This window comes from Lepidochelys kempii, chromosome 6, assembly GCF_965140285.1.
Source record: "Lepidochelys kempii isolate rLepKem1 chromosome 6, rLepKem1.hap1, whole genome shotgun sequence".
NCBI classification, from domain to species: domain Eukaryota; kingdom Metazoa; phylum Chordata; order Testudines; family Cheloniidae; genus Lepidochelys; species Lepidochelys kempii.
The window spans coordinates 10,850,867-10,863,922 of NC_136385.1; the positions used below are offsets into that span (position 1 = coordinate 10,850,867).

The following is a 13,056-nucleotide window of genomic DNA, read 5'->3' on the forward strand; positions in this document are numbered from 1 at the left end:
GCCTGAGATGATGGGGCGTCCAGGATGTCCAGATTTATGGATCTTGGGTAGCAGATAGAATACCCCTGGTCGGGGTTCCAGGGGTGTGTCTGTGCGCATTTGTTCTTGTGCTTTTTCAGGGAGTTTCTTGAGCAAATGCTGTAGTTTCTTTTGGTAACTCTCAGTGGGATCAGAGGGTAATGGCTTGTAGAAAGTGGTGTTGGAGAGCTGCTGAGCAGCCTCTTGTTCATATTCTGACCTATTCATGATGACGACAGCACCTCCTTTGTCAGCCTTTTTGATTATGATGTCAGAGTTGTTTCTGAGGCTGTGGATGGCATTGTGTTCTGGACGGCTGAGGTTATGGGGCAAGTGATGCTGCTTTTCCACAATTTCAGCCCGTGCATGTCGGCGGAAGCACTCTACGTAGAAGTCCAGTCTGTTGTTTTCTCTGCATAGATCAATGGACAGCATATTTCAGATGGCTGCCATCGGGCCTGGCACAGGGATGTTGGTGGGAGGTGACTGGTGTCTCCATGACAGGGACGTCTTTGCCCTGTCCAGCACCCTCATACCCCAGGAACTAGCCAGCTCTTAGTTGCTCCTTCCCTTTGCAGAGGACAGAATGACCTTGGCAAGTCATATAACTTTTGCTGGCCATGACAGGGGGCAGGGTGCTAAAAACCCATCCAAACCCAGGTCCCTTTATAACATGCCCAGAAACGATGGTTTCTAATCTGCTCTCAGATCAGTTATCAGCATATGGGAAAGAATGGTCTGAAATTGGTAAGATCTTGTTATTTTTACAACATATTCACTGCATGCTATGGAGCATTAACACAGCAGGATTGACTTCTCCATGCTTCTTCATGGAGGGAAATCTGACAAAATATTGGCTCTACTGAGATTTGACTATTTCAATCTTTCTCTGTTTTTGGAGGGGTGAGGGCGTAGATTAAATGAACATAGTCTCTCCCAAAGAAGTAATGTTTCTGTGGAAATCACTAACATTTTAAAAGAAAGGAATGAGACAAAATGGCCATGCATTGCACCAGAACCTAAGAAATGAAAAACAACACACATCTTTAATACACCAAACTGGTTGATATGCAACTCAACTCAGCAGTGTGCATCATCACAGGAACTCTCCAACCAACTCATCTTCCATGGCTTCCAGTTCTGAGCCACGTCGCCCACACCTTACATCAGGAGGGAGATTGCAGCTGGCAAGCTTCTTGGGAAGGTATGTGCCAACCCAAGCTTGCCCTTCTTCAACAACCTTTTTAACCCACCTGCCACATGTCTTTCATCACAACACCCACTGTGGTCGAGGCTGCCAAGCCAGGAAGTGACAGAGTCCCTGTAGTGGGAAGAGTAGTGCTTAACAACAACCACCAATCAGTTCCTCATCACAGACCCTGCTGCTCACCCGCTCAGCTTCAACCTGCCATGTCATCACTGGGTCCTTCTAATCAATTCCAGACAGGGCAAGGCCTATGTGCAGCCAACCAGCACTGTTGGGGTCTTCGAGACAACCCAAGCTGCAGCTGTGGCGCAGATCAAGCAATGATACACATTGTCGAGTGCTCGCTAACCAAATTCAGAGCTCCACTTGGCCACTGAGAATGCGACTGCTTGGCTCGATGAACACACAAATGCTAAGTAAATGAATAAATAACTATTGACTCTGAAAAGTGATTTAACTCAACTCCGTTATATTTAAAGACAATTTATTTCTATGCTAGGCAAACTATAAGGATAAATTTCAGAGTAACAGCCGTGTTAGTCTGTATTCGCAAAAAGAAAAGGAGTGCTTGTGGCACCTTAGAGACTAACCAATTTATTAGAGCATAAGCTTTCGTGAGCTACAGCTCACTTCCTCAGATGCATATCGTGGAAACTGCAGCAGGCTTTATATACACACAGAGAATATGAAACAATACCTCCTCCCACCCCACTGTCCTGCTGGTAATAGCTTATCTAAAGTGATCATCAGGTGGGCCATTTCCAGCACAAATCCAGGTTTTCTCACCCTCCACCCCCCCACACAAATTCACTCTCCTGCTGGTGATAGCCCATCCAAAGTGACAACTCTTTACACAATGTGCATGACAATCAAGTTGGGCTATTTCCTGCACAAATCCAGGTTTTCTCACATCCTCCCCACCCCCATACACACACAAACTCACTCTCCTGCTGGTAATAGCTCATCCAAACTGACCACTCTTCTCTGGTCACGCGATCACAGACATGAAGGTCGCTATCTTAAAACAAAAAAACTTCAAATCCAGACTCCAGCGAGAAACTGCTGAATTGGAATTCATTTGCAAATTGGATACTATTAATTTAGGCTTAAATAGAGACTTGGAGTGGCTAAGTCATTATGCAAGGTAGCCTGTTTCCTCTTGTTTTTTCCTACCCCCCCCCAGATGTTCTGGTTTAACTTGGATTTTAACTTGAAGAGTGGTCAGTTTGGATGAGCTATTACCAGCAGGAGAGTGAGTTTGTGTGCCTGAGATGATGGGGCGTCCAGCTCAGTGGACCCTTAGCTGAGGTGGCGGCTGAAATGCCTAGAGAACACATGAATGAGTATGAACTGTTTAAATCGAAGGCGAGAGTCAGAATGGGGATAACACCCGAGCATTCTCGTCGGAGGTTCAGAGCCCTAAGGTGGAAACCAGACATGTCATTTACCCGACATGCCTACCACATTGTGAAACATTGGGAAGCCTGGATATCAGGAGCAAATGTTGAATCTCCAGTAAATTTGCCCTTCCTAATGCAAATGGAACAATTCTTAGAGGGTGTTCCTGAGGAAATAGAAAGATACATCCTAGATGGGAAGCCCAAAACTGTAATCGAGGCAGGAGAATCATAGAATATCAGGGTTGGAAGGGACCCCAGAAGGTCATCTAGTCCAACCCCCTGCTCAAAGCAGGACCAATTCCCAGTTAAATCATCCCAGCCAGGGCTTTGTCAAGCCTGACCTTAAAAACCTCTAAGGAAGGAGATTCTACCACCTCCCTAGGTAACGCATTCCAGTGTTTCACCACCCTCTTAGTGAAAAAGTTTTTCCTAATATCCAATCTAAATCTCCCCCACTGCAACTTGAGACCATTACTCCTCGTTCTGTCATCTGCTACCATTGAGAACAGTCTAGAGCCATCCTCTTTGGAACCCCCTTTCAGGTAGTTGAAAGCAGCTATCAAATCCCCCCTCATTCTTCTCTTCTGCAGGCTAAACAATCCCAGCTCCCTCAGCCTCTCCTCATAACTCATGTGTTCCAGTCCCCTAATCATTTTTGTTGCCCTTCGCTGGACTCTCTCCAATTTATCCACATCCTTCTTGAAGTGTGGGGCCCAAAACTGGACACAGTACTCCAGATGAGGCCTCACCAATGTCGAATAGAGGGGAACGATCACGTCCCTCGATCTGCTCGCTATGCCCCTACTTATACATCCCAAAATGCCATTGGCCTTCTTGGCAACAAGGGCACACTGCTGACTCATATCCAGCTTCTCGTCCACTGTCACCCCTAGGTCCTTTTCCGCAGAACTGCTGCCTAGCCATTCGGTCCCTAGTCTGTAGCTGTGCATTGGGTTCTTCCGTCCCAAGTGCAGGACCCTGCACTTATCCTTATTGAACCTCATCAGATTTCTTTTGGCCCAATCCTCCAATTTGTCTAGGTCTTTCTGTATCCTATCCCTCCCCTCCAGCGTATCTACCACTCCTCCCAGTTTAGTATCATCCGCAAATTTGCTGAGAGTGCAATCCACACCGTCCTCCAGATCATTTATGAAGATATTGAACAAAACTGAGAGAGATTGGAGCCAGATGGGTGGAGGTGGCAGAGAAGAAGAAAACTGGTCGCAGTTGGAGCGGAGACCAGAAGGGACAACCCCAGACCCCACCCTATTACCGGGGGCCGTCCAAAGCCCCACCTACCTCCCAAAGAACCCTCCAGACCCCTTATCGTCCCACCACCCCGTTCTCCAGCAACCCTCCTCGCCCCAGTGACCCGTCAGCTGGAAGATGTTTTAAATGTAACGAGCTGGGGCATGTAAAGGCCAACTGCCCCAAGAACCCCAACAGATTACAGTTCATTGCACCGGAATCACACCAGAGGTCCACAGGCCCAGATACCTCCCAGATACCCTTGGAGCGGAGGGAAACTGTGAGTGTGGGCGGGAAGAAGGTCACTGCGTGGAGGGACACTGGAGCACAAGTGTCAGCTATCTATGCTTCCTTAGTGGACCCCAATTTAATCAACCCAGAGATCCAAGTGACGATTCAACCCTTCAAGTCCAACTCTTTCGATTTGCCTACAGCCAAGTTGCCTGTCCAGTACAAGGGCTGGTCAGGAATGTGGACTTTTGCAGTCTGTGATGATTATCCCATCCCCATGCTGTTGGGGGAAGACTTGGCCAATCATGTGAAACAGGCCAAGAGGGTGGGAACGGTCACCCACAGCCAGGCTAAACAAGCCGTGAGGCCTAGCTCTGTTCCGGAAACTTCTATCAGGACCCGGTCAGAGGTGATGGACCCGGACCCCAGGCCAATGTCTGCAACAGCAGTAGTGGATCCAGTCCCAGAGACCCAGACGGAACCAGTCCCAGAACCGGAACCAACATATAGGCAGACACACAGACCCTTTGTTTCTCTCCCTCCTCCCAGCTTTTGAAAGTATCTTGTCTCCTCATTGGTCATTTTGGTCAGGTGCCAGCGAGGTTACCTTTAGCTTCTTAACCCTTTACAGGTGAGAGGAGCTTTCCCCTGGCCAGGAGGGATTTTAAAGGGGTTTACCCTTCCCTTTATATTTATGACAACTACATTAGAGAAACCACCTGTGGGTTTATGTCCCTTGTGGTGTAGACAAGTATCAATCATGAAATCTCATTCTCCCATAGAACTAGAGAAAACTATCTTCTAAAATTTGAATTAAATCTGATTATACAAAATATTTCCCGTCTCCAATTTTAATTCATGCCAGATAAACTTTTGTTGCCAGTTCTTTGATTTGATCTTCCCTTCTCATCATACTGTAAATGCTTTCTTTTCCTTCCAAAGGAGTTGTGTGGTTACAGACATTGGCTGCTAAACTAACTGGATCCCTTCTTGTGTTATTCGGACAGATTTGGGATGTGACCCTACACTATAGCAATGTCCCTTAAAAACCTGGACTGTAATTTGCTCTAGCTCTGTCAAGGTTCCTTCCCCACTCTGAACTCTAGGGTACAGATGTGGGGACCTGCATGAAAAACCCCTAAGCTTATTTTTACCAGCTGAGGTTAAAACTTCCCCAAGGTACAAACTATTTTACCTTTTGTCCCTGGACCTTATTGCTGCCACCACCAAGCATCTAACAAAAATAACAGGGAAAGAGCCCACTTGGAAACATCTTTCCCCCCAAAATCCCCCCAAGCCCTACACCCCCTTTTCCTGGGGAAGGCTTGATAAAAATCCTCACCAATTTGTACAGGTGAACACAGACCCAAACCCTTGGATCTTAAGAACAATGAAAAAGCAATCAGGTTCTTAAAAGAAGAATTTTAATGAAAGAAAAAGTAAAAGAATCACCTCTGTAAAATCAGGATGGTAAATACCTTAGAGGGTAATCAGATTCAAAACATAGAGAATCCCTCTAGGCAAAACCTTAAGTTACTAAAAGACACAAAAACAGGAATCTACATTCCATTCAGCACAGTTTATTTTATCAGCCATTTAAACAAAACAGAATCTAACGCATATCTAACTAGATTGCTTATTAACCCTTTACAGGAGTTCTGATCTGCATTCCTGCTCTGGTCCTGGCAAAAGACAACACAGACAGAGAGAACCCTTTGTTTCCTGCCCCTCACCCCCTCCAGCTTTGAAAGTATCTTGTCTCCTCATTGGTCATTTTGGTCAGGTGCCAGTGAGGTTGTCTTAGCTTCTTAACCCTTTACAGGTGAAAGGGTTTTTCCTCTGGCTAGGAGGGATTTAAAGGTGTTTACCTTTCCCTTTATTTTTATGACAAGCTCTGAAACTGAAAGACAGGAAAATTTTAGACTCCTCACATCTCCACAAAACCATCTGTGATTTCTCTTTAAGACTCTCAAGGAGCATTGCCATATGAAATGGGGTTTGGATTATATATATATTGTGTGTTAGTTACAGAGGAAATAGAAATTAGAAAGTGTTCCAGCCGCAGCTTAGTGCATTGGAATGATGTGGGAAATCAGACACTTGACTGGGAAATATGATATGGGAAATAAAGCCAGAACTTAAAGCCATCAAACAATCATACAACTACCCACTCTTCTCCTTCCTATAAGATGCTGCTGCAAATCAGCTGCAAGGTGGGGGAACTGGCCAGCTCAGAGTGCTGGGGACTGGGAGATGGGGCATTTCGCCTCTAGGGGGCACTGTCCTCGCTTCCCATCAGTCCCCAGGGCAGGAGACTGGCTGGCTCAGGGCAGCGGGGCATGGGACATGCAGCCTGTCTTTTCTAGTAGGTGCCACCTTCAATCTAGCCTCAGGGCAGGGGATTGGCCCTCTGATGGGGGTGGGGAGTAGGACATGGGGCCTTTCCCTTGTAGGGGGTGCCAGCTCCAATCCAGCCCCGGGGTGGGAGATTGGCTGGCTTAGGGCGGTGGCAGATGGGCATTTCTCCTCTAGGGGGCACCAGCTGATGTGACCCCAGGGTAGGGGATCTAGCTAGCTTAGAGTGGTGGGGATTGGGATATGGGGTTTTTTTGCTCTAGAGGGTGCTGTCTCTGAACCACACACAAGGCAAGGGAATTGGCTGGCCCACACAGGTCAGGGCATATGATATGGGGCCTTTCCCATCTAGAGGTTGTCAGCTCCAGTTGATAAACTGAGCACCATTATTCACTTCCGGCAAAGACAACTAGCGACCCAGTGTTTTTGAACTGTGACCTAGTTGAAATGCATCCAGGGAAGGTCTTTATTCTGTGATTAGCCAATGGAACTGTCTGCCACAGGATTCAGAGTAGGATCAACATTTATGTGTATTATAAGAACAACCAGAGACTTGATACAGAGTGGAGGAAATATCTACAGGGCTCTGCCAGGGCACAAGCCAGCCCTGAAGTGCCTGGTTTTAGGGGCAAACTGTCCTTCTGGACAGTTATTCCAGATCTGGCCTCTGCAACAGGTGTGTGCGGGCGGGAGATACAGGGTTAGAAGGTCCCATTGGTCTGAGACAGGAGGGGCATCTGGGAGTCAGGACTCCTGGGTTCTACATATATTAAGGGAGCCTCCCAGGTACTGCAGCAGTGGGAGGAATCTTGTCCCCGGTGCACAGTGGGTATGGTCACAGCAACAGAACCGGAACTAGAACCCAGGCGTCCTGGCGACCAGCACCCCCTGCCCTAGCTCACAGGACCCTCCTCCCCAGCCCTAGCAATAGAACCCAGGTGTCCTGCCCCCCTTAGAGGGTGGTGGTTGCATATTTCACCCTGACAGCCCCAATAGCTGCTTCCCCCCTGTCTAGGCTGTAGGCAGAGGGAGCCCGCCAGGGGCCCAGCCCCCCCACACTCAGCAGCCTCCTGGTAACACGGCGGAAGGAGGGCACAGGGGGGTCACGGTGAATCTGCAGCTCTCTGGTGGTGCGGAAGGTCGGGGGCTCGGTGGGGCTCTTGAAGCTGCTGAGATGCATCATGGTGGGCGCTGCCAGCTCCCCCTTTCTCAGCAGCTGGTACCGCACCAGCCGTGCCCCCGGGGGACCCCTCAGAGCTGGGCGATACCAGCTCAGATATACCCAGCTCATCCAGCCCATGAGAGCCACCATGGGCAGTAGCAGCAGCAGCAAGGAGGCCAGGTAGAGCATCAGGTGCAGCAGGCAGCAGTGGGTGAGCACCCAGTGGCCCCACGCTGGGCCCTCCCTGCCCTGCTGACGCCCAGCCACGGGCATCGCTGGGGGTGGGGTGGGACACACGCAGAGGCGGGGAGCCCCCGTTGGAGGGGGTGGCTGGTGGCAGGGGGTGATGTGGAGAGGGCTGGTATGGAAGGGAGGCGAGGGGATAAGGGTGGTGGTGGTGGGAGTCATGGGGGTGCTGGGGAGCCGTGGGGGTGCTGGGGATGCAGGTTCTGGGGCAGTAGTGGGGGGCACAGGTGTGGTTGGGGGTAGGGTGGTGGAGGGGGCAGTAGTGGGGGGCACGGGAGTGGTTGGGGGCAGGGTGGTGGAGGGGGCAGTAGTGGGGGACACGGGAGTGGTTGGGGGCAGAGTGGTGGAGGGGGCAGTAGTGGGGGGCACGGGAGTGGTTGGGGGCAGGGTGGCGGAGGGGGCAGTAGTGAGGGGCACGGGAGTGGTTGGGGGCAGGGTGGCGGAGGGGGCAGTAGTGAGGGGCACGGGAGTGGTTGGGGGCTGGGTGGCGGAGGGGGCAGTAGTGAGGGGCACGGGAGTGGTTGGGGGCAGGGTGGCGGAGGGGGCAGTAGTGAGGGGCACGGGAGTGGTTGGGGGCAGGGTGGCGGAGGGGGCAGTAGTGAGGGGCACGGGAGTGGTTGGGGGCTGGGTGGCGGAGGGGGCAGTAGCGGAGGGCACAGGGATTCCCTCCTCTGTCATTGTCCCATCAATATCCAAGTCCGCGTCCCCTGCTTTGCCGCAGGCCTGCTTGAACTCGAGGACGGGGCTCCCTCGGTGTCTGAGGGGCGCATCGCACACGGGGCTGCGGGGATCATTCTCGATCTGCAGCCCTTCTGACCTCTGCTCCTGGGTGTAGACGCTGAAGTCATTGTCCGCAATCCAGCCCCGCAGATAGGCCAGGCCACAGTCACAGCGCCAGGGGTTCCCTGCCAGGAAGACGAAGGCGAACATGTGCTCCTCGGGAAAGAAGCCGCTGGGCAGAGTGCGGAGCTGGTTCCCTGACAGCCTCAGTGTCTCCAGCTCCAGCCCAGTCAACAGCCCCCGCGGCAGCTCGTCCAGGGCGTTATCAGACAGATCCAGGTCCTTCAACCCGGCCAGGCCCTCAAAGACCTCTTCTGGCAGCGTCCGCAGCTGGTTCCCCCGTAGATTCAGATCCTTCAGCTGCCCCACAGCCCGGAAGGCCCCTGGCAGCAGCGCTGAAATGTTGTTGTGAGCCAGGGCCAGGCGGGTGAGGGCAGGCAGGCCCTGCAGGGTGGGCAGGACCCCCAGGGCATTGTGGGACAGGACTAGCTCCTGCAGCGAGGGCAGGGGGGGCCCAGTGTGCAGCGCACCCAGGCCGTTGCCTGACAGGTCCAGCTCAGCCAGCTCAGGGAGGTGCTGGAAGGAGGCAGTAGAGACGGACGCCAGGCGGTTGGTGCTGAGCAGCAGGATGCCGGTGTTCTTGGGCAGGGAAGGTGGCACCATGCTGAGCCCCTGCCCGGAGCAGTTGACCTGCAGTTGGTCCTTGATCAGGTTCATCTCGGACTGGCATGGCTCCCCCGGACCCACAGCGCCAGCCACAGAGACCAGGGCCAGGAGGGCTAGGTGAGGTGAGGTGGGGCACAGCATGGTCTGCAGGGGAGGCCAAGAGCATGCTCAGGGCACTGACATCACAGGGCATGTCTACACTAACCAGCTCAGACTGCAACAATACAGCAACCCTGTGAACACTAACTGAGGTTTATGACTCCCCAGTCTGGAGTGCTGGGGGACAACTCTAGGGGGGATATCCCACAATGGTCCCATCTACACTAAGGCGGCTGGTGCTGCAACAGCGTTGGGTCCCCTGAGCAGATACTAGCTCTAAGAACAAGGGCTCCCTTGCTGCCCAGTGCTCTCTGTCCCATCAGGCAGGAGATCATTGCACCTGCATCCTGACCACGCTGGGGACCATTTACACTAACCCTTCTGGTGCTGTAACAGTGTCAGGGAGCTGACACCACTTACAAGGAGTTGACGCCCTCACACCTGCTCCCCATACCGCAGACTGGACTAAACTCAAAAGGTTTGAATCAATCCCTGTAGTTTTCCTTCCACCCAACCCTGTATCTTCTGCTCCCCTTACACCCACAGCAGCTGGTCCAGTCAGGAGGAGATGCCACCTCCCCCCCCCAGGTAATTACCACGTCCAGTCCCCGCCTGCCTGTATCCCCTGCTCTTGCTTCAACTAGGTCCCCCAGTGCCATCTGCGTGAGGGGAGCATGATTAAAACATCTGGCATTTAGTGCCTTCAGCACCGGGTGAGGGATCACTGTATAAACAGCCCTTGCACCCCATGCCATCAGTGGTACATCCCCGGATTAAACAGCTTCCCCCCACCCAGAGTTCCCTATACAAACAGCTGCTCCACCCCAGAGGTGACTGCATCTCACTGATGATTTCCCGTCCCTATGGACTCACCGGGGGTCTCTGCTGGGGTTGCTCTCCTACCTGTGTCTCCCACACTCCCAGCTGTGGATTGAGAGGTTGCTCTGGGGGCAGCTTTTCCCACTGGGCTGACTGACTGCATCAGGGATCCTGAGTCCAACCCCTCATATCAGCCTCGGCAGCTGCTGGGGGTTGGGTATGTGGTTTCCTGTGACATCAAACAGAGACACTGACCCTCCTTCCCGCATTCCTACCTTCAAGGCATTAAAAGCCTCCATTAGAGGTCACATCAGAGTCCAGCCAGATTACACACTGCTTTCTGATCCACTCCATAAACTCTTGCCCCACTCCAGAAACTGCATCTCAGAACCGGGCAAGGGATCCCCATACAGATAGCAGGTATACTCTGGCAGGGGATGCATCTTGCCCGGCAAATGATGGTTATACAACCAGCTGTCCCACCCCAGAGGCAGCTGCATTACAGCACTGGGCAAGAGTTCCTTTTATAAACTGCCGTTGTGCCCTTCCCCAGAGGTGGTTGCATCTAGATTCATAAATTCTAAGGCCAGAAGGGACCATTAGTCTGACTTCCTGTAAAGCACAGGCCAGAGAACTGCCCCAAAGTAATTCCTAGAGAAGAGCTTTTAGAAAAACATCCAATCTTGATTTATAAATTGTCAGTGATGGACAATCCACCACGACCCTTGGTAAATGGTTCCAGTGGTTAATTACTCTCACCATGCAAAATTGAGGCCTTATTTCCAGTCTGAATTTGTCTAGCTTCCACTTCTAGCCATTGGATCCTGTTCTACCTTTCTCTGCTGGATTGAACAACACATGATCAAAGATTTGTTGCCCATACAGGTACTTATAGAGGTAACCAAGTCATCCCTTAACCGTCTCTTTGTTTGTCTCTTGGTGTGAGGTGAGAGATCCCTATGTAAATAGCCCCAGCCACCCACACCAGAGGCAGCTGCATCTCAGTGGTGGGGGACAGATTCCCTTATAAAATAGCCCTCATTCCACACACCAAATCTGTGTTAATGGCAGATGGTGATCCCAGTATAAACAGCCCCCACCACCCACTAGAGAAGCAGCTCTGTCTCAGCGGTGGGTGAGGGATCCCAGCTCTACAGCCTCTCAGCATGGCATGGGCTAATTGCATCAGGAGATTGTGGGGGTTATTATTAACTGCGGAAGGAGTGACTGGGGTCTGGGCAAGGAGATAAATGGGAACAGGAAGGGATTGTCCTTTGTCATCCTTGCCACTCTCAGTTCCTCTAGCAATGTCCCCTGTCACACAGGGTGGTTAGAAGCACACACAGTCCAGTGGCTACAGTCCTGGGGTCCTGTGTGTGATCCCACCGGGGTTAGCTGTCTCCTCACCCCTAGATGTGCTTTCTGGCCTGTCAATGCTTTGATGTTTTGGGAGCAGGTGTCGGAGAGTTGTGGGGTGCATTAGGGGTCAGCAGGGACCTCCTGATTCCAACTCACATAAAGGGTTAGGGAGAGGGGCTCAGGCCCTTCCAGAACCAGCTACGTGGGGGATTGCACGGTTGGGGGTGGTGGTCAGGCTCTCACAAGTGGGTGAGGGGCCCCAGACGCTGGCACACATAGACAGGAGCAGGGAGCAGGACTCAGCTACCCCCAGAGAGGCCAGGCCCCTTATATCCCAGCTCACAAGTGGGGGCAGGAAAGGGGCTCAGATGCCATTGCTGGGACAGATCCTGGCACACACGCAAAGGTAGGAAGAGGGGCTAGGCCCCCCAGGTCTTAGCACACACACAGAAGGGGGAAATATGAGGCTGACTTGACAGGCACTCCTGCCACTATTCTCCTCCAGCTTTCCTGCCACTCACCCCATATTCCTTCTTCCCTGTGTCCTTCCCCCTCACCTGAGTCCCCCAACCCTTCTCACCACCCCATCCCCATTTATCCCCCTTCCCACAATACCCAGTCCCCTCAGTGCAGCCCCCAAACTCTCTCCCCCCCATTCCCCCCACTCCTCCACCCAATTCACGACAAGTTTTTTACAAAAATACTTTGATTACTTTGCCTCCAAATAAAATAATAAAAATCCTGGACAGCAACAGATTTTTTTCTCCAACTTTTTCCAGATTTCTGCCAAGCGCGGGACTTAAATGGACAGGGAGAGGTGGGTCTTGTTTAAAGGCTTACCTACATGTAGCCTTGGGCTATCCTGCTGCAATTAAACGTGTAGTCTATAATCACTGTCTGTGCATGCTCAGTGTACTCTATTTGGCATGTGACCCAAGGCATGGTGACTCACCTAACAGAAGAACCAAACTCTTTGGCGGATAACACTGTAATTTGATTTCTCCCAAAGGGCTGGTGTATAACATGCATTGGGGGAACTTTCAAATGACTGAGAGCCTGGTGCGATGACCTCAGCCCTGTTTTGATCTCTATCCCTATGCAAAACATCATTGCCAAAACATGTCAACTTTAGTCTGGCGCGCGCGCTCATGTGTGTGTGTGGAGGGCCAGTATCTTGTGAGCCGCTTGTTCAAAAGGCCCTAAATTTGGGTCACTAACCAAACCCCATGCCACCATGAGGAACACAAAATGTCATAGGATCATAGAAGATTCAGGTTGGAAGAGACCTCAGGAGGTCATCTAGTCCAACCCCCTGCTCAAAGCAGGACCAACCCCAACTAAATAATCCCAACCAGGGCTTTGTCAAGCCGGGCCTTAAAAACCTCTAAGGATGGAGATTCCACCACCTCCCTAGGTAACCCATTCCAGTGCTTCACCACCCTCCTAGTGAAACAGTGTTTCCTAAT

General features: G+C 51.6%; 1 protein-coding gene across 2 annotated transcripts; it reads right to left on the reverse strand.

Annotated features, from left to right (window-relative positions):
• Positions 1 to 5,668: 5,668 nt before the first annotated feature.
• Positions 5,669 to 10,386, reverse strand: LOC140913655 (uncharacterized). Of its 2 annotated transcripts, none has more exons than XM_073350415.2 (2): positions 10,316 to 10,386; positions 5,669 to 9,457 (listed from the first exon to the last, which is right to left on the reverse strand). In XM_073350415.2, exon 2 carries the CDS (start codon positions 9,452 to 9,454, stop codon positions 7,412 to 7,414), a length of 2,043 nt encoding a protein of 680 aa, XP_073206516.2. In that variant the 5' UTR covers positions 9,455 to 9,457; positions 10,316 to 10,386; the 3' UTR covers positions 5,669 to 7,411. The 2 variants fall into 2 exon arrangements, with proteins under 2 accessions (XP_073206516.2, XP_073206515.2); XM_073350414.2 differs by having other exon boundaries at positions 10,286 to 10,386.
• Between the last annotated feature and the right edge of the window lie 2,670 nt (positions 10,387 to 13,056).

Coding starts and splice junctions, on each gene's coding strand:
- LOC140913655 (XM_073350415.2), bottom strand. CDS start 9,454: ATGCTGTGCCCCACCTCACCTCACCTAGCCCTCCTGGCCCTGGTCTCT.